The sequence below is a fragment of the Oncorhynchus clarkii genome, chromosome 27, assembly GCF_045791955.1.
Source record: "Oncorhynchus clarkii lewisi isolate Uvic-CL-2024 chromosome 27, UVic_Ocla_1.0, whole genome shotgun sequence".
NCBI lineage: Eukaryota > Metazoa > Chordata > Actinopteri > Salmoniformes > Salmonidae > Oncorhynchus > Oncorhynchus clarkii.
In genome coordinates, this window is record NC_092173.1 from 9,292,644 (window position 1) to 9,318,388 (window position 25,745).

General features: G+C 46.0%; 1 protein-coding gene across 7 annotated transcripts in view; it reads left to right on the top strand.

The window, feature by feature from the left end:
• Positions 1–25,745, top strand: part of LOC139385533 (unconventional myosin-Ic-like) — a 61,392-nt gene that overhangs the window by 20,724 nt on the left and 14,923 nt on the right. For 5 of the 7 annotated variants that reach the window (XM_071130661.1, XM_071130662.1, XM_071130664.1 and 2 more), the window contains 6 exons: positions 17,072–17,227; positions 17,488–17,603; positions 20,557–20,755; positions 22,026–22,106; positions 22,367–22,546; positions 23,142–23,240. In XM_071130661.1, the coding sequence (XP_070986762.1) occupies positions 17,072–17,227; positions 17,488–17,603; positions 20,557–20,755; positions 22,026–22,106; positions 22,367–22,546; positions 23,142–23,240 (831 nt within the window). Of the gene's footprint in view, positions 1–916; positions 1,239–2,366; positions 2,409–17,071; positions 17,228–17,487; positions 17,604–20,556; positions 20,756–22,025; positions 22,107–22,366; positions 22,547–23,141; positions 23,241–25,745 lie in introns of those variants that run through there. The other 2 variants (XM_071130667.1, XM_071130663.1) reach the window with 2 other exon arrangements.

Genomic DNA, 25,745 nt, shown 5'->3' on the forward strand with positions numbered 1-25,745 from the left:
GAAATAATTTCAAATAGTAATTGAACCCAGGTCTCTCTCTAGAGGCCATGAGGTCCTGACTGAAATATGTGGGAGAGGAAAGAGTTAACAACCAGGACCGATGCATACTGGTGCATACCCCCCCCCCTGTTCAGCACAAATATGCTACATCAGCATGACTGTGCACAATGTACAGCCCCATTGTATGCCAATGAAGCATTGCGCATTCTGTCAACATACACTTGACATGGATGTAACCAACGCTAAAGTCACTGCAAATCTGTCTGATAAAAAAAAAAAAAAAATCCCTTCATTCTCGGTTTGTAGCGGTGCCCATGTGAGAGAGGGAGAGTGAAAGAGAGCGAGAGAATGTGTGTGTGTGGTGTGTGTGCGCGAGCGACCGAGAGAGAGCGTGACAGACCGAGAGAGAAACTCACACCGTCTGGAAAACATTACTCAGATTCCTGCAGGCGGGGGCTCTGATTATGTTGGCAGTGAGAGGTAGAGACACGGGTATGAACTACAATCCTTGAGCGTAGTTCTGCAGCGTTTATTGGAGATTACACACAACTATAGACTATGTTTTTCAACATTGAAGGTGAGGTGAAGTTTCTGTCTCGTTCCTCTGTCACATGCTACTACTGCCAGCTGAGCAGTAGGCTTGTCCAATAGAGGGGGCTGTAGAGCGCTGTCAGCAGGAGCAGCAAGCAGGGGGGGGGGGGGGGGGGGGGGCTGCAAGGCTGCAGACAACAAGGGTAAACATGACCAGGTTTTTTTTTACCTGAGCTGTGTTAGGGGCTGGCCTGGGGCAGGAAAGAGAGCCACCAACCCCCAACATCCTCACCTGGGTGCATGAAACGGAGGAAAACGGACTGAAACAGAAGGGGAATATCTGGCTTTCACACTACTGAGCCGAACTGAACAGAGCTACACCAAGCTGTACTGAGCTGGCCTGGTTCCGCATCACCTAGAACTGTGCTGAAAAGGACCATGTGAAAATGAAACGATATCTGAGCCAGATATTATTCCATTTGGTTCGGGTCAGAACGATAGTGTGAAAAGGGTACATGTGGCTTGGCTGTCTGCTGCAGCCACCAAGCACCACCACCAGGCACCACCACCAGGCACCACCACCTCCACAGACAGGAAACACTGACTCCTGCTCATGATTCTCATAAAGTTGGGATTTCCTGGGCCTTTGTGGTACACAGCCATCATACCCCTTAACTCTGGAGCTCACCACCACGGCCACGCTTTAGGTATTTCTGAAGTTTTCCGTTTATTTGCCCTCATTTTCACTCTTTGGGCCAGACTTCTGGACACAGATTAAGTCTACTACTGGATTAAACTCTTTCAATGGAGATTCTCTATTAAGCATTATTTTTAGTCCATGACTAGGCTTAATTTATGTCAACTGGCCCTTTTTTGTGTTTTAATCAGAGCTTGTTAAAGGGTTATTATGAATCTAGATGGTTTCCTTTAAAAGCAGTATATGGACAAGAAGATACTGCAATCCACACTGATCTTGTTGTTCCACACTGATAACCTTTTTTCTAGTTAAGCAACAGTACATAGGCTTCCTTAACTATCCCTTTTTAAAGCTGTTTCTGGGGACCTGACCAAATTCACATAGAAATGTGTTTTATAGGTCGCTTTCAATGAAAGCAAGTCTAAGAAGCGGTAGATCTGTTCTATGTTCGCTATTTCTATGCGTCCCGTTCTTAAGTTTTTTTTTTGCTTCTTTTACTTTTTGTACATCAGCTGAAAAATGTAATTTGCTTGGTTATGAAACATTTTTATTTCACAGCGGTTTAGATGATACAGTGATTCTCTACACCAGGGCTTCCCAAACTCGGGCCTGTCTTTCTGTGTAAGTCGTCCTATATTCTCCCATAGCCCCTCACAGGTCCCCCTCTCCTTGTACAGAGGGACACATTTTCCATTTCTTCTTTTTTCCCCCCTCTCTCCAGGGGTGGTTGAGTCCAGATGTGTGCTTGGAGATGTTTTTGTGGGATTTTTTTTAATGCCCCATCTGCCTTGTTTTAAGAGCAGAGGAGTCGGAGAGAAACTAGAACTAGTTCAAAGCTAGTGTTTCACCTTCCACTGTAAATCCATTGTTGGGCCCTGTGCTGGAGGAGAGAGGGAATGAGAGAGAAGTGTCACTACACAGAGACTGCTTACTCTGTAGAAAGAGGGAGGGAGAAGGAGAACGAAGAAGGTAGAGCGAGAGAGTGACAAACTGAGAGGGAGAAAATAAGTAAGAGGAGAGGTGACGGCAGCTGGGTTGCTCCTACACATGGCTCCGGAGAAGTTATAAAAACAAAAGTTGTGCGATCGCTCTGACGTGGACGACTCACATTCTGGTAGTATAAACAATTGTTAAAGCCGACCAATAAACAGGAAGGAGAGAGATGAAGTACAGAGCCACGGTAAGAAAATAACTGCACGCTCACACACTCATTCTGCTCAAAGGCAGCACTCAGCAACACAACAGTATAAGTGTCATGGTGTGTGTGCTTCAGTTTAAATGGTGTACTTGTGTTGGTGCTTAAGGACATGCGTCTAAGGGCAGAAAATCTGTCCCTGTCAAGGGGAGAAGGAGCTGATCGGTGGAGGTTTCGCCTGTAGAAACTTTATTGAGAAAATGTACTTAGTGTGAATTAGTTGCGTCACAGCTTTGAAAGTCAGTGCTCTTGAACTGCAAGGACACAGGAGAGAGGGGAATGTACAGTGAGGGGGAAAAAGCATTTGATCCCCAGCTGATTTTGTACGTTTGCCCAATGACAAAGAAATGATCAGTCTATCATTTTAAATGGTAGGTTTATTTGAACAGTGAGAGACAGAATAACAACAAAAACATCCAGAAAAATGCATGCCAAAAATTGATTAGCATTTTAATGAGGGAAATAAGTATTTGACCTCTCTGCAAAACATGACTTTGTACTTGGTGGCAAAATCCTTGTTGGCATTCAGAGGTCAGATGGTTCTTGTAGTTGGCCACCAGGTTTGCACACATCTCAGGAGGTATTTTGTCCCACTCCTCTTTGCAGATCTTCTCCAAGTCATTAAGGTTTCGAGGCTGACGCTTGGCAACTCGAACCTTCAGCTCCCTCCACATATTTACTATGGGATTAAGGTCTGGAGACTGGCTCGGCCACTCCAGAACCTTCATGTGCTTCTTCTTGAGCCACTCCTTTGTTGCCTTGGCCGTGTGTTTTGGGTCATTGTCATGCTGGAATACCCATCCACGACCCATTTTCAATGCCCTGGCTGAGGGAAGGAGGTTCTCGCCCAATATTTGACGGTACATGGCCCAGTCCATCGTCCCTTTGATGCGGTGAAGTTGTCCTGTCCCCTTAGCAGAAAAACAACCCCAAAGCATAATGTTTCCACCTCCATGTTTGAGGGTGGGGATAGTGTTCTTGGGGTCAAAGGCAGCATTCCTCCTCCTCCAAACATGGCGAGTTGAGTTGATGCCAAAGAGCTCCATTTTGGACTCATTGTGGTCTCCCACAACACTTTCACCCAGTTGTCCTCTGAATCATTCAGATGTTCATTGGTAAACTTCAGATGGGCATGTATATGTGCTTTCTTGAGCAGGGGGACCTTGCGGGCGCTGCAGGATTTCAGTCCTTCACGGCGTAGTGTGTTACCAATTGTTTTCTTGGTGACTATGGTCCCAGCTGCCTTGAGATCATTGACAAGATCCTCCCGTGTAGTTCTGGGCTGGTTCCTCACCGTTCTCGTAATGATCATGAGGTGAGATCTTGCATGGAGCCCCAGGCTGAGGGAGATTGACAGTTCTTTTGTGTTTCTTCCATTTGCGAATAATCACATCAACTGTTGGCACCTTCACACCAAGCTGCTTGGCGATGGTCTTGTAGCCCATTCCAGCCTTGTGTAGGTCTACAATCTTCTCCCTGACATCCTTGGAGAGCTCTTTGGTCTTGGCCATGGTGGAGAGTTTGGAATCTGATTGATTGATTGCTTCTGTGGACAGGTGTCTTTTATACAGGTAACAAGCTGAGATTAGGAGCACTCCCTTTAAGAGTGTGCTCCTAATCTCAGCTCGTTACCTGTATAAAAGACACCTGGGAGCCAGAAATGTTTCTAATTGAGCAGGGGTCAAATACTTATTTCCCTCATTTAAAATGCAAATCCATTTTTGACATGCGTTTTTGTGGATTTGTTTTTGGTTATTCTGTCTCTCGCTGTTCAAATAAACCTACCATTAAAATTATAGACTGATCATGTCTTTGTCAGTGGGCAAACGCACAAAATCAGCAGGGGATCAAATACTTTTTTCCCTCACTGTAGCTGGGTTTTGACCAAGATGCACCAGTTTCACCTGACACCAACCTAAGCACAGCCAGTTTCTCCTGAGTCCTGACACTGACCCACTTATCTATGAGTTCATCTCCTAAATTCCCTTCCTATCCAGGGTCGTATTCATTAGGCACCAAAACAGAGGATAACAGACTGAAACAGCAAGGGACTACCCAAACATGTCCAATAAGAAATTCTCGTTCTCCTTTTCCGTGTCAAGTGTTCCGTGATGAATACCACCCTTCTATCACTTCTATGCGGTATTTATGTGGAGGTATCTGTTTGTGTTGGTGTGTTTGCTCCACCACAGTGTTGTAATGGCAGGCCTGTGTTGTGAGGCAGGGCCTGGATTCTTTGGCGCTGACTGGGAGTGAGAGGGATGATGTTAATGAAGCTACTGTCAGTCTGTCACAGCACCGAGGCAGGGCTCCAAGTCTTCCCCAACCCTACTGCATGTCTTCCTGTCACTGTCACCTCCGCTGCCTGGGGACACGAATGTGACTCTGACTCTCTCTGGGGGAAGGGGTCTGGGGAGGTACGACTGTGGGTGCATCTCAATCTGTTTCTTCCTGAAGTGTGCACTTGTTCACTACAACCCACAAATTTAAAACCATTGGATTGGTGAAGGCATAGGCTAGGAAGTTTCCACCATGTACGCATGTATACCAGTCATTTTAATTTCAAATAATATATATTTTTTGGTCATGCCCCTATGTGTTTGGCTCCTACCAGCATGTTGTCCTCAGCTTACTTTAAAACCCCTCTGAGGGGTGTGGTCACTTGAAAAAATTCCCATGGAAAACCATTGATTTTGAGTGGTATTTCCACCACCTAATTCAAAATCCCAATTCAACCCCTGGTTGTATGCCTGTGTTTTGATAGGCCAAATCTGCTGATTTGCACAGTTTCCTGTGTGTTTTGATGACTTCAGGGACATGGTACGTAATCAATGGAGTGCTAGTGTGTATGAACCAAGGCTGCTGTGGCCCTCCAGCTAACTGCACTAATGAGGAAGACGATGGACTAGCCCTGTTTGAACAGACAACAACATTCACTAGACACCAAATGGAAGAAAACTGACCGAAAACTGGGAGGGACTACCTTGTCCAATAAGAAAATATATATTTTTTTGTCTCCCATCTTGTAAGGAGTGCATTAGAAGTTGTCCACACTAGGTGGAATGAATACAATATTTTGACTAACAGCAATATGACCTGTCATTCCTGGGTCCTGCTAGTCTCTCAATGAAAGCAGCACTCTCTGAGACTGCAATCAAAGCTACTCGTACTATATGCGTATACAATACTTGAGCCTGCAATAGATGACGCCACTATTTTCTCCCGCTCTCTCCCCATCAGTAGCTCCTGATTTTAGAATCTCATTGGGAGGAGATGCTGTTTATTTTAGTGGCACACTGCAGTGAGGGGCTGGTACACAGAGAGACACGCACTGATGACCGAATACACTGAGTGTCCCCTGAGAGACTGAATGTGCAGTCGCCGCTGGCTCTTATTGGCCGTGCGGTTTCTTTTCTTCTCTTTAATTGGCTGGTTTGCTATAGTGAGGAAAGGACTAATTTGCGTGAAGGTAAAGTTTGGCGGAAAGAAAGTAGAGAACCGAGCCATTGATTTGAACCTGTTGACTGGTCTTCTTGGAATGCTCTAGCCCTATGTTGGGTCTGTGTTTCGGGATGGACATGAATCGTATACCTTGTCCTTTTGAAGGGGGATATTGTTTTCTACCACAGCTGCCCGTATGAGTGGGATATGGAGAATGTTTTCACCTGCTAATGTAGAGCTATTGCAGTCACACTAGTCTGTCCACTTTCCCCTATACACGTATGTGGGTCAAAGACGTTAATTGATTTCAAAGTAGCAAAAAAATAATACCGCAATTACAATTCTCTAAAAGGCTTTTTTATGTATATTGGAGTGTCACGTATGCCCTTATATTAGTTATATGCAAGAATAAAGCCAATAATTCATTTTTGTGATTCATATGAATGGACCCTAGTGAAATGTCATTCATTATAACACTCTGACCAGTGCCTGTGTTCTTTTGCCCATCTTAATCTTTTATTTTTATTGGCCAGTCTGAGATATGTCTTTTTCTTTGCCACTCTGCCTAGAAGGCCAGCAAAAAAATCTGCCGTTTCCAGCTACAATTGTTATTTACAACATTAACAATGTCGACACTGTATTTCTAATCAATTTGATGTTATTTTAATGGACAAAAAATGTGATTTTCTTAAAAAAAAAAGAGATTTCTAAGTGACCCTGTACTTTTGAACGGTTATGTGTACACACAGACACAGAGAGAGACAGACCGACAGAGCTTCACATCCGTCCCTCTTTTTCAAGCATTGAGGGGGGATTCCATGGCAGTCAATCACCATCAAACGTTACTAGAAACTTGAAGTAGGCCACTGATTCAAATCATGGATAATAGTGGTTTCATTAGACCTCTTTTTTGAAACGGCTCATCCAAAGTCTGCCATTGTAAACCCTGATTGATTTCGCCTTCAGTAGGTTCTCAGTATGTTTCCATGTGAAATATTTCTACAGTAACACTTCCTGTGAATGCCCGCATTATAAACGTTTATGACAAGCTATCCATTCTAACTCGCCATAACGCACAAATAGCCGTTCAAAAAAAATTCTATATACTCAAAGGTGACGCTTTAAAAGTGAAAGTGCTCAGCATACCCTGTTGTGCTTTGAAACACATCTGGACTGTTTTAATCATTTAGCTTCCTTCCTAAATGGCCACGTGTGACCTCTACTTGCGGCCATGGAAAACCCAGGAGCTTCACAGTCAGCCTACAACCTCGAGAGAGAGAGAGGACCCATGACGGCTATCCCCTGTCAGTTCTGTAGCGAGTCCCAGGATGTAGTCGCGTGTATGATCCCATAATGTCTGTGAACCTGAATCATCCATCTGTGCTGGCTCTCTTTCCTTCTGTGTTACTCCCTTTTTTTTAATAACAAGATAGAGGAGAGCCAGACAACTGATTCATAGTGGAGCATTTTTCAAAAGGGAAAAACTCGAGGCTAACCGTGCTCTCCGTAGAAGCAGATTATACCCATGTTTGTTTTTAGTTACGCTGGCTGAGACAGAACTGGGGAATGGCCGCTGTTCTTCACTTTCCCACAGACATAAATCCCTCCCTATTTTTTGTCATGCTGCCTTTTAGATGAGCCGAGGTAGACTGCAAACGGAATGTCATTGTTTTCAATGAGAGAACGATGCTAAATGCCGTTCGGGCTGCCGGTGAATGCCGTTCGGGCTGCCGGTGAATGCCGTTCGGGCTGCCGGTATATGCCGTTCGGGCTGCCACTGTAGACGGGACCAGGGGCGGAGCCAGAGGGGTCTCCGGGGTGACACTGGACACCCCTGACATCTGATATGCAACCCCAAAATGTAATTGGCTATTGGCAGTTTGATGCTGATTGACATCTCATTTCACCTCTTGTTGAAAGAAGCATTTACTTTGACGTTCGACAGGGCAATTTTCAAATCGAGGACTAGGAAGAGAGAATATTAACGTTGGTTGCGAGAGACATAAGAAGAACCTACAGAAGAAGAAGAGAGAATATTTCCACAGCTCCACGAGCTTCGCGATTGGCGAATGCATCATATTTGATGCAAGTTTTAAGGTTTAGGGGTTTATGCTTGTTTCCTGAACAACTTTTACGGAAGTTGAATTGCTGTGTAAGTTAATGTTAGATAAATAACTTTATTTGTGAGGTACTAATACAACGGGGCCATCCACGAAAGCTTTTTACACCTTTTCAGTCAGCTGAGAGCTTGCAGCAGGTCTCACAAAAATGATAATCGATTGCCTTGGAAAAACATGGTCTGGACTACAGAAATGATATTGTGGGACAATGACGGTGCATCAGTGGAGGCAAGGGGCCTTCTTTCTCAGAGAGATTTAAATTTCAAAGGGCTTTTGGTTACCTTTTGTAAAGTGCTTGGTGATGCCAAATGTATTTCTGACATGCTCCAATCAAGCTCTCTTGACCTAGCAAGGGCTGTGGACCTAGTAGGTGCCCTTACAGACACATTACAGGACTACAGAAGTGAGGGTTACTTTGGAGAACTATGGAAAGAGGTTGAAGAGATTGCAGAGCACTGCAAAATGTGTGTACGAACAGTGTGTAAAAGACAGCCTGAAACGAGTTTAAGATTTCACGACTCATTGATGAGCACTGTTGGACAGAAACAATAGTAACCAAAGTGATGGTATGAGCTATCTTTTCAGGTGCTTGACAGTCTCACAGCTGAGCTGCAGAGGTGTTTTTCAATGTAGAATTGCGAGACAATGCAAGGGGTCCAGTCTCTCAACCCAAAGAGCACAACATTCTTGAATGAGGAGCCTCTGTTTGCCTTTGCTCAGACCTTTGAGTTAGATTTAGAGGACCTCAAAACATGAGGTTCATCAAACCAAGTGGATTCTTGAATAGAGAAAAGGGGAAGGGACAGACCGTGTCCTCTCCTTGACATTGTTGTGTTTCTAGAACCTTATAAAGAGGTCTTCCATGAGCTATTTCCACTTTGTAAGATTTCTATTGTTACACCAGTCAGCAGTGCTTCTTGTGAAATAAGCTCCTCAGCTTTAAAACTGTTGTCCTAAGGTGGGTTTTAATCAGTGGTTGATGACAGATTAAGTCACCTCTGAATTCTCAGGGTTGAGTCAAGGAGGGTACGCGCCCTCAACACGGATGAATGTGTGAAACATTTTGGCAGTTCTCACCAGAACTGCAGAATTATGCTGTTTTTAAGTCTACCTAGGATAATTTGGCACTTAGGCGGTCTGGTCATGATTAAAACCTGCACTGTGTACTAGCTAGTACACTGACATTCTAAAATAAATAAATCCAAAGGGTATCTTGTCACACATTTTAATTTGGTCTTGATTAGGACAATTCCAAAACTTTTCTTTGCTATTAGTTAACATAATATATATGAGCATAAATATGATACTGTAGTTTGTAATATTGATGGGCACCAAAATTATTTTTTATTTTTCAAGTCCAATTCTGCTTGATACCTGGTATGTCAAATTGCAGTGCTTTTGTGTTGTTGTAAATAAACTATGCACTTGATCTCCTTGGTGCTTGAGCTTTATTTTCTGAAAATATTTTGGATATTCAACATTTATAGACCCAGATTATATATTCATGAAAACAGTGACCCAGGTATGTGTGTGTGAGAGAAATTGAACTGCAGTTCTGAGGTAGAGACACTGACTAGTCATAGTATGTTAAAGTATTCTAGTGAAGTGACCCTTTTGGACCACACTATCTGCCACATTGAAGAACTCCGGGTTAAGTGAATCATCACTTCTACCTCTAATCAGCTATCATAGGATTTATTCATGCTCCTTAGATGCCACATTTTCTGTCATGGTCTTTGGACCCCCTGAAGTAGCCTTGGCCACCCCATGTACAAAACTCTACTTCCACTACTGGACGGAACTTGCCGCCAGAGTTAAAATATTCAAATGTTGGCCGTCTGCGTCTGTTTTGTTTACTGAAATCACGATAGCAACGCATACAGTCTTGATGGCTTGCTTTTACAGTTACCATCTTGCTTTCTTGTTCCACTATGCCGACTGTTATGACGGTTTTGACGCTCCTCGTCTAAATGCAGCATTAGTCTTTCTCTTCTATATAGTTAATTTACCTGAGAAAATATTATCAATTAGTGACCTTAAAAAGAAGCCTTTATTCATGTATTAACTACTCAACCCCCTCCATTATGAAAAGGATAACGTGAAATTATATTTAGGTGATAATGACCGAGAAGCCGGTGTTTGGAGGATATATTGGTACAGGTGTTGGCAAACCGTGCCAATATATCCTCCAAACATCGGCTTCGAGGGCATGATCACTTTTATACATTGGGTTACCAACATATTCAAATCATGATTTACATATTTTTGTTACTTTATTTTGAGGAATTGAATCGTACTATTTCATCCTTCAACAAGAAATAAATTAGTCCCAACAAATCTAGGGTTGCTACCCAAGCCGGCTGTTCGTCTTTCTAACGGCTCGGTTGCCAGAGACGTGACACAGAACTAAAATACGTAATGACGGGATCTATGGACGCGACTCAGTCGTTCAGTCCTTTTGTTCTATATCTATGGACTCGACCCAGTCGTTCATTCTAAATGTTCTATATCTATGGACTTGACCCAGTCGTTCATTCTAAATGTTCTATATCTATGGACTTGACCCAGTCGTTCATTCTAAATGTTCTATTGCCATACTGGCTGGCAACGTTCTTATCTCTTGCTTGCTAGCTAGCCAACTACGGCTAACTTACTGTCATGTCAAACAGTGCAGACAGAATAACAGCAAAGTAGCTGCATTTGCGTTTGTTTAAGCTGTTTTCTAGTGACATTTACTTGAATACATCCTTAAAAATGAGTTGAGGCGAGATTTCGTCTGGCATAGAAAATGTGCTTTCTCTCGCCACGTTCAGAGAAGCTAGCCAACAACACAGCTAACACAATCATTTAAAAATAAAGCTGTACAGACTGCAAACTAGCTACACTTCGTTTCGTTTGACAAAGACATGTCTTTGTCTATATCCATAAAAATGATGCCAGGTGATTCATGATTTCGACTTGCTGAGAAACGCTCCCTGCCTGCCTGCCTGTCTGTCTCGTCCCGACTTCCGACCCCTAGACGTTCATTATTATGGGACAGCTGGAGATCGAATTTAAATATCGAAACGATGTTCCAAATGTCGGAGAGACAAACAGCAAGGCTAATACACATCTCTGCTGTTGAAAACTAAATGTTAGTCTAAAATAATGTGAGAATGTCTAGATATTTTTCTATAGTGGAGATCAAGTTTACAATTTGCCTGGCTTGGTTGATGAGACAGTGGATTACGCAGTCAGATTGAACAGAGTAAATAGGCATTTTAGTCATGTATTTAGCTAGTGGTAATTTGTGGAATAGACACCTGCTGGTATGTGGTTTTAATCAACCAGCATTCAGGTTTAGAACCACCTGTATTATAATTAAGCAATAATGCACGAGGGGCTGTGGTATATGGCCAATATACCAGGCTAAGGGCTGTTCTTATGGACGGTGCAATGTGGGGTGCCTGGATACAGCCCTTAGCCGTGGTATATTACAAACCCAGAGGTGCCTTATTGCTATTATAAACTGATTATCAACTTAATTAGAGCAGTCCAAATCTGTTTTGTCATACCCTTGGTAAACGGTCTGAGGTACCAAGGCTGTCAGCCAATCAGCATTCAGGGCTCAAACAAAGTTTATAATATGTAATAATATAACAGGATACCATGGCTATGGACCATTTTAGTTGGTTCCCTTTCTAGCACCATAACCACTTTCACACAGTGGTGGAAAAAGTACCCAACTGTCAAACTTGAGTAAAAGTAATGATACCTTAATAGAAAATTATTAAAGTGAAAGTTACCCAGTAAAATACTACTTGAGTAAAAGTAAATCTACTTAAGTATCAAAAGTAAAAGTATAAATACATTTTAAAATTCTTTAGCAAATGGATACCCAGGGGCACACTCCAACACAATTTATAAACGAAACGTGTTTAATGAGTCCACCAGATCAGAAGCAGTTGGGATGACCAGGGATGTTCTCTTGATAAGTGTGTGAATTTGACCGTTTTCCTGTCCTGTAAAGCATTTGTATTTATTATGGATCAAAATGAAACAAGTACTTTTGGGAGTCAGGGAAAATGTGTGGAGTAAAAGTACATGTGTGGAGTACAAGTACATTTTCTTTAGGAATGTAGCAAAGCAAAAGTTGTCAAATATATAAATAGGAAAGTACCGATAGCCCCAAAAAACTTTAGTACTATCAAGTGTTTTTACTTTACGACACTGCTTACACATCACTCACTGTAACTGCAATGGCTCATGTTTAAATCTCTTGTCTGTTATACGTCACAGACTTACAGATGCTGATAATAGCAATGAACCCTTTTCAGCTGCTTGGTTCATCCTGTATATCACAATATAGACCTTTTTTAAGCAACCAAAGGGCATCGCTAAGGCTAGGCAAAGGGCATCGCTAAGGCTAGGCAAAGGGCATCGCTAAGGCTAGGCAAAGGGCATCGCTAAGGCTAGGCAAAGGGCAACGCTAAGGCTAGGCAAAGGGCAACGCTAAGGCTAGGCAAAGGGCATCGCTAAGGCTAGGCAAAGGGCATCGCTAAGGCTAGGCAAAGGGCATCGCTAAGGCTAGGCAAAGGGCAACGCTAAGGCTAGGCAAAGGGCAACGCTAAGGCTAGGCAAAGGGCATCGCTAAGGCTAGGCAAAGGGCAACGCTAAGGCTAGGCAAAGGGCATCGCTAAGGCTAGGCAAAGGGCATCGCTAAGGCTAGGCAAAGGGCATCGCTAAGGCTAGGCAAAGGGCAAGCATTGTGTTATGGTTATGCATCAGACCCACTCATTCCCCTTAGCCACACTCGGTTGTTCACTGCTCTGTGAGAGCAGGTAGAGTGAACACCAAGTTGACTCTCCATGCAGAATTCTGTAAAAATATCTTGTGTACAACGCGAAACACCAAATAATGCATGCAGAGCAGAATTAGGCTGATACCCGCTAATTATCAAATTCCAGAAAAGAGACGTGTTTTTTAAATTCTACAACCACCTAAAAGGAAGCGATTCATCAAAACCTTCCATAACAAAGCCATCATCTACAGAGAGATGAACCTGGAGAAGAGTTCCCTAAGCAAGCTGGTCCTGGGACTCTGTTCACAAACACAAACAGACCCCACAGAGCCCCAGGACAGCAACACAATTAGACCCAACCAAATCATGAGAAAACAAAAAGATAATTCTTTCCAATGTGTCAAGCAATTAACAAAAAAACTGAGCAAACTAGAATGCTATTTCGCCCTAAACAGAGAGTACACAGTGGCAGAATACCTGACCCAGGAAAGCTTTGACTATGTACAGACTCAGTGAGCATAGCCTTGCTATTGAGAAAGGTCGCCGTAGGCGGACCTGACTCTCAAGAAAAGACTGACTATGTGCACAATGCCCACAAAATGAGGTGGAAACTGAGCTGCACATCCTAAACTGCCAAATATATGACCATATTAGATTTTCATATTTCCCTCAGATTACACAGAAAACAAACACAATTTTGATCAACTACCATATCTACTGGGTGAAAGACAGGGGGAGGGTAAGTGGCGGAGGGTATGAGAAAGGGGGCAAGGGTGGGAGAGAGGGAATGAGAGAAGTGTTGAGAGAGTGGGAGAGCGGTTAGAGGGGGCCAGAGCGGGCACACCGCAGTAGGCCTCGGTCCTTTTGTTTTCTCCACAGGATCTGGAAAAGGTGACAGCATGCACAGTTGGTAGCGCAGGAGTGTTGGTGTGTTCAACGAGGACGTGTGTGTTTGTGTGGAAGGGGCAGAGTGTGGGGAGGCAGGAAAACGACTCTAAATGTCCCATTGAGGAACAATGAAGTAATGGAGAGAGGTGGTGTTGGGAGAACGCTGAGCGAATGGGAAATAGACGCGGGAGAAAAGGGGGTTCCTCATCCTCTCCCTGTCAGAGAGAGAACTCCCTCCCTGTGTTGAGAAGAATGTTGGCGCTGTTCCATTGTTTTCTTGAAATGGTTTCTCCATAGAAATAGAATCAATAGAACTGTCCACCCACCCATTGTGACGTCATTAACTTGGATGGGGATGTCCGTTCTCGTAATTATATTTCTATGGCTTTCCCCTGTCTTATGTCAGTTTCTGATAGTCAATCAATTAGCCCTTGTCAGCTAAAATATTTTAGCTGGCTAATTCCGCAACCTGTCTGAACTTGTTATCGTGGTCGAATTACCAGTCGGGTGCACCCCATTTATTTTGTTAGTCAGTTTCAAGGATGTGGGTATGCAGACCCGCAAGCAACTATGGCCCCTCATGATGAGTTCAGATTTGTTGTGGCCCCCACCCCCTCAAAGTTGCTCATCCCTGGATTAGATGTCCAGATAACAGGCTTCTCACTAATGAGCCCTGGGAGAAAGGAGGTTCCTCATCCTCTTCCTGTCAGAGAGAGAACTCCCTCTCTGTGTTAAAAAGAAAGAGAAGAATGTTGGCACTGTTCCATTTCTTGAAATGTTTCCCCATATAAATATAATCAGTAGAATGGTCCACACATGGCATCATTAATTTAGATGGGGATGTCCATTCTAGTAATTCTATTTCTATGGCTTTCCCCTGGATGTTGGCGCAATTTAGATGCCCAATCTCACTAACCAGCCCAACGAACCCTGGGAGAGAACTTCTCTCAGTGCAGCACCAGCCCAAGACGGATCACTTTTTCCTCAGGAACTGCAGGCTCTTTGTTTTCCCCCAGGCCATGTGAAACGATAGCTCACCAAGGCTCCGGGCCCGTATTCCAAAAGCCTTTCAGAGTCGAAGTGCTGATCTAGGATCAGGTCACCCCTCTCCATATCATCGTATTTCATTCTAAGTATTCTAGCTCAGCCCTCCTACTCTGAGACTGTGAATACGGGCCTGCAACTTGAAGGGGGGATGGTGGAGGAGAGAAAGGAGATGGAGGGGAGCTGGTGACCACTACCTAAAGACCCTCGGAGGGATACAGTGTGAATGAAGTGAGTGAAAAAGGCTGGACTGAAAGCTTGAGCCATCACCCCATGAATCTTCATTTGAGCCAGTTTGCTACAGCATGAACATAAACATGCAGCAACAGGTAATGTGGATTATAATTAATTTTAAAAAATTCTAAGGGTTGATACATTTGTTTTGTAAGGGACAATCAAGTCTGAAGTTTCAGAGTGGAAATTCCAAACTTCAGAAGCCTTTTTAAACCTTCAAATATACTGCATTACAGGAAGGTTCCCCGACAACAGGGTGATCACAGTAAGATCCGACATCTGTAGGAATCATGAAGCTGGAACAACTCGCCCGCCATTAAGTCACAACGCTGAAGTACATTAAATGGTGCTATTAGGTGTTGGTGTGTGGAGACTCCTCAAGCAGAGGCAATTCATTAGGTTTAAAGTCTAAAGGGCTCTACGCTGTCTTCGCAAACGTTTACGTAAGTTTACGTACATCTGTCGCTCTCTTCGTAGTTTACGTACATTTGTCCGGCCAAATGTTTTGGAACCTCCGTTGACCTCGCTTGCGTAGACTGTGTAGAGCTCTTAACAACCAGGGGTCGGCACAATTGGCACCCTACTCCCTACACAGTGCACTACTTTTAACCAGAGCCCTAAGGGACCTGGTCAAAATTAGTGCACAATATAGGGAGTAGGGTGCCATTTGGGACATAACTGTTGCGACTACTTCACTATCCTGCCATTTCTCGTTATAACTCACTGTTGCTTTAGGGGGAGAGGGAGAGAGGTATAGCAGGGTAGGGTACTGTGTGAAGCAGGGAGTTGTTTTTGGAACGTTGAGTACAGTGATGATGCTGGATAAGGAATGGAATCACTTCCTGGCAACACACACACACACACACACACACACACACACACACACACTGGCACACGTTCCTCTCCAGTCTCCTCTCCTCCTCAGCTACACTCTCACGTTCTGTCTGCTTCATCTCTCTCTCTCGCTCTCTCGCTCTCTCTCTGTGTTTTTCTCCTCTGTGATACAAGCCACATTGTCAACAGCTGCCTCACCCACTGCAGCCCTTAATTAGGTGGAGGAGCACCTCTCTTTCCCCTGGGCAGGGCCCTACTGTGTCAATAACACAACAACAACATATGCAGCTGCTCTGTACAGTGTGTGTGGTAATGAACATGGACAATGAACAATCAACGTGCGTGCAGTCAGCGCGTGTGTGTGTGTGTGTGTGTGTTGGCATAATCACCTGTGCGTCCCTGCCTTGTTGACGCGTCCAGAGCGTAGTGACAGATCTGTGTGGTCCTGTGTAGTGATAGTGACTACTGTATAGTGAGCCATGGATCTGGGTAACATTTGCGGTCTGGTACGTAAAACTCAAGCCTCCATCGTAGAAAACAGGTTCCTGGGCAAACGCATTGACGAGCTGAAGGATGTAAGTTAAGTGTTTGAGTGCACATATTATTTTATAGATTGGGGATTCTAGCTTGGTTGGAGCTTGTAAGACTTTGATCGATGTGCAAACTTTTTTGTTCCTCCTCGCTTCTAGTTCTAGCTTTACACAAGATTACAAAGTTAATCGTTTTCTAAGGAGAGCTCCTTGGTGTGGAACACTGCAAAACTCCAGTTCCTGCAATCATTGTCTGCCTGTGTATGTTATTGAATGTGGGAGAGAGGGCTCTTGTGCAAAATATTCTTTAGTCGTGGTTTTTGATGGAAATGGGTACCTTTTTTATGCGAAGCGTTGTGTCAGAGTGTGTGTTGAAGTACGTGCTGGAGCTAGATTCCGGGGTGCTGGAGCTAGATTCCGGGGTGCTGGAGCTAGATTCCGGGGTGCTGGAGCTAGATTCCGGGGTGCTGGAGCTAGATTCCGGGGTGCTGGAGCTAGATTCCGGGGTGCTGGAGCTAGATTCCGGGGTGCTGGAGCTAGATTCCGGGGTGCTGGAGCTAGATTCTGGGGTCGTTATGAGCGCTTACTTGTCAGGCATAGAGATTCACACGCAACGGTGATCCAACTTAACTAGCGTCTGCTTAGAATGTTTCTTCTGTCTTTTGGTATTCTTTTTTTCTTCTTCTCTCTCCTGCTTTATTTTTATAACGATTTTTGTCTATTCATGGTTCCTATTGCTGACCTCCCCTCTGCTCCTCTTCTCTCTCCTCCCTCCAGACGTTGGGGAGTGACGGGGTGCGGATCACAATGGAGAGTGCCCTGACGGCCAGGGACCGGGTGGGTGTGCAGGACTTTGTCCTGCTGGAGAACCACACCAGCGAGGCGGCCTTCATCGAGAACCTCCGCAAGCGCTTCAAGGAGAACCTCATCTATGTAAGACGACCTACCCCAATTACACTCGCCTCCCGGGTCATATTCATTAGGTAGCAAACAAACGCAAAAGGGGAAGGAAGACCTGAACTTGTCCAATAAACAACGCTTGTTTTTGTATTCTGTTGCGTAACATGTTGCTGCCCTCATGAATTTGTGCCTGCCGAAGATACAAATACACTGTGTGTAGATGCATCCCAGCATTCCCCCACTGTGTTGTCACCTTAAAGAGAGAGTTCAGGGTGTCTTTGTCTCTCTCTCAGACATACATCGGCTCAGTCCTGGTGTCGGTGAACCCCTACAAGGATCTGGAGATCTACACCAAGAACCACATGGAGCGCTACCGAGGCATAAACTTCTACGAGGTCTCTCCCCATATGTGAGTAACCCGGGTATCCCAACCCACCATCTTCCCCCTTCTCCTCCCATCCCAGTTGACTGAGTCGTGGACTAACAGTTATGTAACGGCAGGGTTTCTGAGTGTCTGCTCGGCATACATTACGTCGGGCCTGTTTGTTTTGAGTTGCTAGGCGAAGAGGTTAATTCCTGGCCGGTTCCTCTGACTCTCTGACCACAGACCAACAATGGACTGTATTATGGAGATTCTGCCATGCGCTCGGCATTCCCAGCTTCGCTGCTCCTTCGCTGCTACTCAACCATGAAGCCAAATGTTTTCTGTCTGTCTGAGTGGGAAAAGAGGGATGTGGGAAAAGGTGGGGTGGGGTGGGGGGTGGGCTGAAGGGAGGTGGGGTGGAGGGAGGTGGGTTGTGGGGGGTGGAGGGAGAAGGAGGGAGGTGGGTTGGGGAGATGTTGGGGTGGAGGGAGGTGGGTTGGGGGGGGTGGAGGCAGGTGGGTTGGGGAGGTGGGTTGGGGGGGGTGAAGGGAGGTGGGTTGTGGGTTGTGAAGGGAGATGGGTTGTGGGGGATGTTGGGGGTGAAGGTGGGTTGGGTTGGGAGGTGGGTTGTGAAGGGAGGTGGGTTGTGGGGGGTGAAGGGAGAAGGTGGGTTGGGGGGAGGGAGGTGGGTTGGGGGGTGACGGGAGGTGGTTTGGGTTTGGGGGGGGGGGGGGGGGATGGTGTGGTAGTAGGTGGTATCAGAGGTATCAAATTGGTATAAAATGTGTAGAATTTTGTGGAATTGTCCATATACGAGATAGACAGAACTACACAAAATAAGAAATTATATTATGAACAGTTGAGGATTTGTGTGGAAATGTGTAGTAATATCCCCTCTACTCTACTGTATCCCCTCTACTCTACTGTATCCCCTCTACTGTATCTACTCTACTGTATCCCCTCTACTCTACTGTATCCCCTCTACTGTATCCCCTCCACTCTACTGTATCCCCTCTACTGTATCCCCTCCACTCTACTGTATCCCCTCTACTCTACTGTATCCTCTACTCTACTGTATCCTCTACTCTACTGTATCCCCTCTACTCTACTGTATCCCCTCTACTCTACTGTATCCCCTCTACTGTATCTACTCTACTGTATCCCCTCTACTCTACTGTATCTACTCTACTGTATCCACTCTACTGTATCCCCTCCACTCTACTGTATCCCCTCTACTCTACTGTATCCTCTACTCTACTGTATCCTCTACTCTACTGTATCCTCTACTCTACTGTATCCCCTCTACTCTACTGTATCCCCTCTACTCTACTGTGTCCCCTCTACTCTACTGTATCCCCTCCACTCTACTGTATCCCCTCTACTGTATCCCCTCCACTCTACTGTATCTACTATACTGTATCCCCTCTACTCTACTGTATCTACTCTACTGTATCCCCTCTACTCTACTGTATCCCCTCTACTGTATCTACTCTACTGTATCCCCTCTACTCTACTGTATCCCCTCTACTGTATCTACTCTACTGTATCCACTCTACTCTACTGTATCCCCTCTACTGTATCCCCTCTACTCTACTGTATCCCCTCTACTCTACTGTGTCACCTCTACTCTACTGTATCCACTCCACTCTACTGTATCCACTCCACTCTACTGTATCCCCTCTACCCTACTGTATCCCCTCTACTCTACTGTATCCCCTCTACTCTACTGTATCCCCTCTACTCTACTGTATCCCCTCTACTGTATCTACTCTACTGTATCCCCTCTACTGTATCCCCTCTACTGTATCCCCTCAACTCTACTGTATCCCCATACTGCATCCCCTCTACTCTACTGTATCCCCTCTACTCTACTGTATCCCCTCTACTGTATCCCCTCTACTGTATCCCCTCAACTCTACTGTATCCCCATACTGTATCCCCTCTACTCTACTGTATCCCCTCTACTCTACTGTATCCCCTCTACTCTACTGTATCCCCTCTACTCTACTGTATCCCCTCTACTGTATCCCCTCAACTCTACTGTATCCCCATACTGTATCCCCTCTACTCTACTGTATCCCCTCTACTCTACTGTATCCCCTCTACTCTACTGTATCCCCTCTACTCTACTGTATCCCATCTACTCTACTGTATCCCCTCTACTCTACTGTATCCCCTCTACTGTATCCCCTCTACTGTATCCCCTCTACTGTATCCCCTCTACTGTATCCCCTCAACTCTACTGTATCCCCATACTGTATCCCCATACTGTATCCCCTCTACTCTACTGTATCCCCTCTACTCTACTGTATCCCCTCTACTCTACTGTATCCCCTCTACTCTACTGTGTCCCCTCTACTCTACTGTATCCACTCCACTCTACTGTATCCACTCCACTCTACTGTATCCACTCTACTCTACTGTATCCCCTCTACTCTACTGTATCCCCTCTACTCTACTGTATCCCCTCTACTGTATCTACTCTACTGTATCCCCTCTACTCTACTGTATCCCCTCTACTGTATCCCCTCTACTGTATCCCCTCAACTCTACTGTATCCCCATACTGTATCCCCATACTGTATCCCCTCTACTCTACTGTATCCCCTCTACTCTACTGTATCCCCTCTACTCTACTGTATCCGCTCTACTCTATTCTCCACTGTATCCCCTCCACTCTACTGTATCCCCTCTACTGTATCCTCTACTCTACTGTATCTACTCTACTGTATCTACTCTACTCTACTGTATCCCCTCTACTGTATCCTCTACTCTACTGTATCCTCTACTCTACTGTATCTACTCTAATGTATCCTCTCTACTCTACTGTATCCCCTCTACTGTATCCCCTCTACTCTAAATTGAAGGTTCAGGAGGATGCGATGACAAAGTGCCTCTGTTTGCTAGCTGTCCCACTCCACTACAGTACTTCACTGACTCATGCTCTCTCTCTCTCTCTGTCTCTCTCTCTCTGTCTGTCTGTCTGTCTCCTCTTCCAGCTACGCGGTGTCTGACAACTCTTACCGGTCCATGCGGACGGAGCGTAGGGACCAGTGCATCCTCATCTCTGGGGAGAGCGGTGCTGGCAAGACGGAGGCCTCAAAGAAGATCCTGCAGTACTACGCCGTGACCTGTCCCGCCAGCGACCAGGTGGAGACGGTCAAGGACCGCCTGCTGCAGTCCAACCCTGTCCTAGAGGTCAACACTGGGGGGGAATACCATGTCATCCACTGCATGTGTCTGGCTTGGTCCAGTCTAAAACAAGACATCATATTTGTGTGTGTGTGGCCTGTCCTGGAGTGTGAGCAGGCTCTCTACTCATTTAGTGTACTGTATTGAGCTGTGGTGTGTTTGGCTGGATGGGCTGTAGACTAGTGAAGTCCAGACAGATGGGGCACAGATGTGTTAGGAGCAGAGCGGTCCAGACAGACCGACCGACTGCCCTGTAATCTAGCCCCGTGTCTCAGACTGCCCTGTAATCTAGCCCCGTGTCTCAGTCACAGCCCAGCACACCTCCTGACCCTCTGACACCACTTTAACACACCTGTCTACCCTCCCCACTCCTGTATCCCCCTTCTCCGTCCTCTCTCCTGTTTACCTCCCCTTTTCGCTCCTCTTCGGTCTCCCTCCTGTATCCCCCTTCTCCGTCCTCTCTCCTGTTTACCTCCCCTTTTCGCTCCTCTTCGGTCTCCCTCCTGTATCCCCCTTCTCCGTCCTCTCTCCTGTTTACCTTCCCTTTTCGCTCCTCTTCGGTCTCCCTCCTGTATCCCCCTTCTCCGTCCTCTCTCCTGTTTACCTCCCCTTTTCGCTCCTCTTCGGTCTCCCTCCTGTATCCCCCTTCTCCGTCCTCTCTCCTGTTTACCTCCCCTTTTCGCTCCTCTTCGGTCTCCCTCCTGTATCCCCCTTCTCCGTCCTCTCTCCTGTTTACCTCCCCTTTTCGCTCCTCTTCGGTCTCCCTCCTGTATCCCCCTTCTCCGTCCTCTCTCCTGTTTACCTCCCCTTTTCGCTCCTCTTCGGTCTCCCTCCTGTATCCCCCTTCTCCGTCCTCTCTCCTGTTTACCTCCCCTTTTCGCTCCTCTTCGGTCTCCCTCCTGTATCCCCCTTCTCCGTCCTCTCTCCTGTTTACCTCCCCTTTTCGCTCCTCTTCGGTCTCCCTCCTGTATCCCCCTTCTCCGTCCTCTCTCCTGTTTACCTCCCCTTTTCGCTCCTCTTCGGTCTCCCTCCTGTATCCCCCTTCTCCGTCCTCTCTCCTGTTTACCTCCCCTTTTCGCTCCTCTTCGGTCTCCCTCCTGTATCCCCCTTCTCCGTCCTCTCTCCTGTTTACCTCCCCTTTTCGCTCCTCTTCGGTCTCCCTCCTGTATCCCCCTTCTCCGTCCTCTCTCCTGTTTACCTCCCCTTTTCGCTCCTCCTCTGTCTCCTGTCTCTCCCTCCTCTCTGTCTACCTCTTCATCCCAATGTGTGACCCCAGGCTTTTGGAAATGCCAAAACGTTACGCAACGACAACTCCAGCCGCTTCGGTAAATACATGGACATCCAGTTTGACTTCAAGGTGAGTGAGTGGTCACACACACACACACACACACACACACCAATGACCGAGTATGTTCCTGTAAGGGGGAAACCAGTACATAAACACTGCCAGTCCTTCCATATTAACTTGTACAATATGTTTATTTTTCCACTCCTACGTTACTGTACTGTCCTGGGGACCTTCTACACCTGCATGTGGCTCTGTGTCTGTCTCAGTATCCCTGCCTCACCCCCCTCTCCTCCTCCCCCGTTCCCCGGTTCCCTCTCTCCCGGCGGCAGGGTGCACCGGTAGGGGGCCACATCCTCAACTACCTGCTGGAGAAGTCACGGGTGGTGCACCAGAACCACGGCGAGAGGAACTTCCACATCTTCTACCAGCTGATTGAGGGGGGTGAGGAGGATCTGCTGCGGCGCCTGGGCCTGGAGAGAAACCCCCAGCAGTACCAGTACCTCGTCAAGGTGGGAGTTTCACTCTATGGTTGGGTCTGGAATGGGACACTCTCCTTGTCTCCAACTTCTGTGAGAGAGAGCGGGTGTGAGAGAGAGAGAGAGAGAGAGAGAGAGAGAGAGAGAGCAGACACACACCTCTTCCTTCGGGATACATCTCAAATCACACACGATTGCGTAACTTTTGACCTGAACCCCAAACAGCTCGACACATGCTCCATCCCGAAGGAAGAGGTGTGTGTCTGCTCTCTCTCTCTCTCACTCTCGCTCTCTCTCTCTCACACCCGCTCTCTCTCACACTCTCACACCCGCTCTCTCTCACACCCGCTCTCTCTCACACTCGCTCATGTTCTCTAGTGTGTGCTGGCTGTGGCCCAGTGGGACCTGGTTAATGGACCCAGTGTGTTATTAGTGCTGCTATAGAGATGCTCTCAGGTGAAGGAGTTGTCTATCCCTCCTCACTCCCCCGCTGAGACCTACAATATTTCTGCACGCGCACAGACACTTTATTTAGTCAGCCAATGAATGTGTGGGCGTTCAGTATGCGACTTGCACACGCCTGCGTAGATGAGGCTTCAACCGTGTTTTGTCTGTGTGGGTTTCTCAGGGGAACTGTCCCAAGGTGAGCTCCATCAACGACCGCAGCGACTGGAAGGTGGTGAGGAAAGCCCTGTCTGTCATCGGCTTCAGCGAGGACGAGGTGGAGGTAAGAACCTGCTCTTACAACACAGACACACAGACATGATGTTAGCCGCTTAGGTCGGTGTGTTGGTGATCACCTTACTACTACTGAACACTTATTCCATTTTTGACTGTCTGACCAATCCCGTCTATGCTTTGGGTACCACCCTCTGTTTTGTTATTACGGTTGTGCAGTAACATGCTGTATTCCCCTTTGCTGCAGTCTTGTGTATATAGTCAGGTTGTGTGACTGTCTATATTGACCAATAAAGTGGTCTTATCTTATATGTGCGTGTGTTGGGACTGTGTGTGTGTGTGTGATGAGAGGGCTGATTTGTGTGGATGTTTTTTTGCATTTTCATGACTGTGGTCTGGGCTTTGGGCCAGAGCTCATTATTTCTCTGTTCAGTGAGGGAAGAGGGAGAGAGCAGGTGCACTGCTCAAAAAAATAAAGGGAACACTTAAACAACACAATGTAACTCCAAGTCAATCACACTTCTGTGAAATCAAACTGTCCACTTAGGAAGCAACACTGATTGACAATAAATTTCACATGCTGTTGTGCAAATGGAATAGACAACAGGTGGAAATTACAGGCATTTAGCAAGACACCCCCAATAAAGGAGTGGTTCTGCAGGTGGTGACCAGACCACTTCTCAGTTCCTATGCTTCCTGGCTGATGTTTTGGTCACTTTTGAATGCTGGCGGTGCTTTCACTCTAGTGGTAGCATGAGACGGAGTCTACAACCCACATAAGTGGCTCAGGTAGTGCAGCTCAGCCAGGATGGCACATCAATGCGAGCTGTGGCAAGAAGGTTTGCTGTGTCTGTCAGCGTAGTGTCCAGAGCATGGAGGCACTACCAGGAGACAGGCCAGTACACCAGGAGACCGTAGGAGGGCAACAACCCAGCAGCAGGACCGCTACCTCCGCCTTTGTGCAGAGAGGAGCAGGAGGAGCACTGCTAGAGCCCTGCAAAATGACCTCCAGCAGGCAATGTGCATGTGTCTGCTCAAACGGTCAGAAACAGACTCCATGAGGGTGGCATAAGGGCCCGACGTCCACAGCCCAACACCGTGCAGGACGTTTGGCATTTGCCAGAGAACACCAAGATTGGCAAATTCGCCACTGGCGCCCTGTGCTCTTCACAGATGAAAGCAGGTTCACACTGAGCACATGTGACAGTCTGGAGATGCCGTGGAGAACATTCTGCTGCCTGCAACATTCTCCAGCATGACCAGTTTGGCGGTGGGTCAGTCATGGTGTGGGGTGGCATTTCTTTGGGGGGTCGCACAGCCCTCCATGTGCTCGCCAGAGGTAGCCTGACTGCCATTAGCTACCGAGATGAGCTCCTCAGACCCCTTGTGAGTCCATATGCTGGTGCGGTTGGCCCTGGGTTTCTCCTAATGCAAGACAATGCTAGACCTCATGTGACTGGAGTGTCAGCAGTTCCTGCAAGAGGAAGGCATTGATGCTATGGACTGGCCCGCCCGTTCCCCAGACCTGAATCCAATTGAGCACATCTGGGACATCATGTCTCGCTCCATCCACCAACGCCACATTGCACCACAGACAGTCCAGGAGTTGGCGGATGCTTTAGTCCAGGTCTGGGAGGAGATCCCTCAGGAGACCATCCGCCACCTCATCAGGAGCATGCCCAGGCGTTGTAGGGAGGTCATACAGGCACGTGGAGGCCACACACACTACTGAGCCTCATTTTGACTCATTTTGACCTCATTTTGACTTGGACATTACATCAAAGTTGGATCAGCCTGTAGTGTGGTTTTCCACTTTAATTTTGAGTGTGACTCCAAATCCAGACCTCCATGGGTTGATGAATTTGATTTCCATTGATCATTTTTGTGATTTTGTTGTCAGCACATTCAACTATGTAAAGAAAAAAGTATTTAATAAGAATATTTCATTCATTCAGATCTAGGATGTGTTATTTTAGTGTTCCCTTTTATTTTTTTGAGCAGTGTATATAGTATACAGGACTCAGTGGTGGGGAAAAAGTACCACATTCTCATACTTGACTAAATGTAAAGATACCTTTTTTTTAAAATGGAAAATGACTCAAGTGAAAGTAAGTCACCCAGTAAAATACTACTGTAGTAAAAGTATTTGGTTTTTAATATATGTAACTATCAACAGGGATGACCAGGGATGTTAACTTGATAAGTGTGTGAATTGGACCATTTTCCAATTCTGTTCTGCTAAGCATTCAAAATGTAACAATTACTTTTGGGTGTCAGGGAAAATGTATGGAGTTAAAAGGTACAATATTTTCTTTAGGAATGTATTTAAGTAGAAGTTGTCAAAAATATAAACTGTAAATTACAGATACCACAAACATCTACTTGAGTAGTATTTCAAAGTATTTTACTTAAGTACTTTACACCACACACAATAAAAGAGGCGAACTTCACTATATGTTGTATATGCACGCATGTGGGGGGAGGATGGTCAGTTGAATTATATTTTATAACTCGTCAAGTCCAAGATCTAATAATTGCAGTCATCAAGATAACT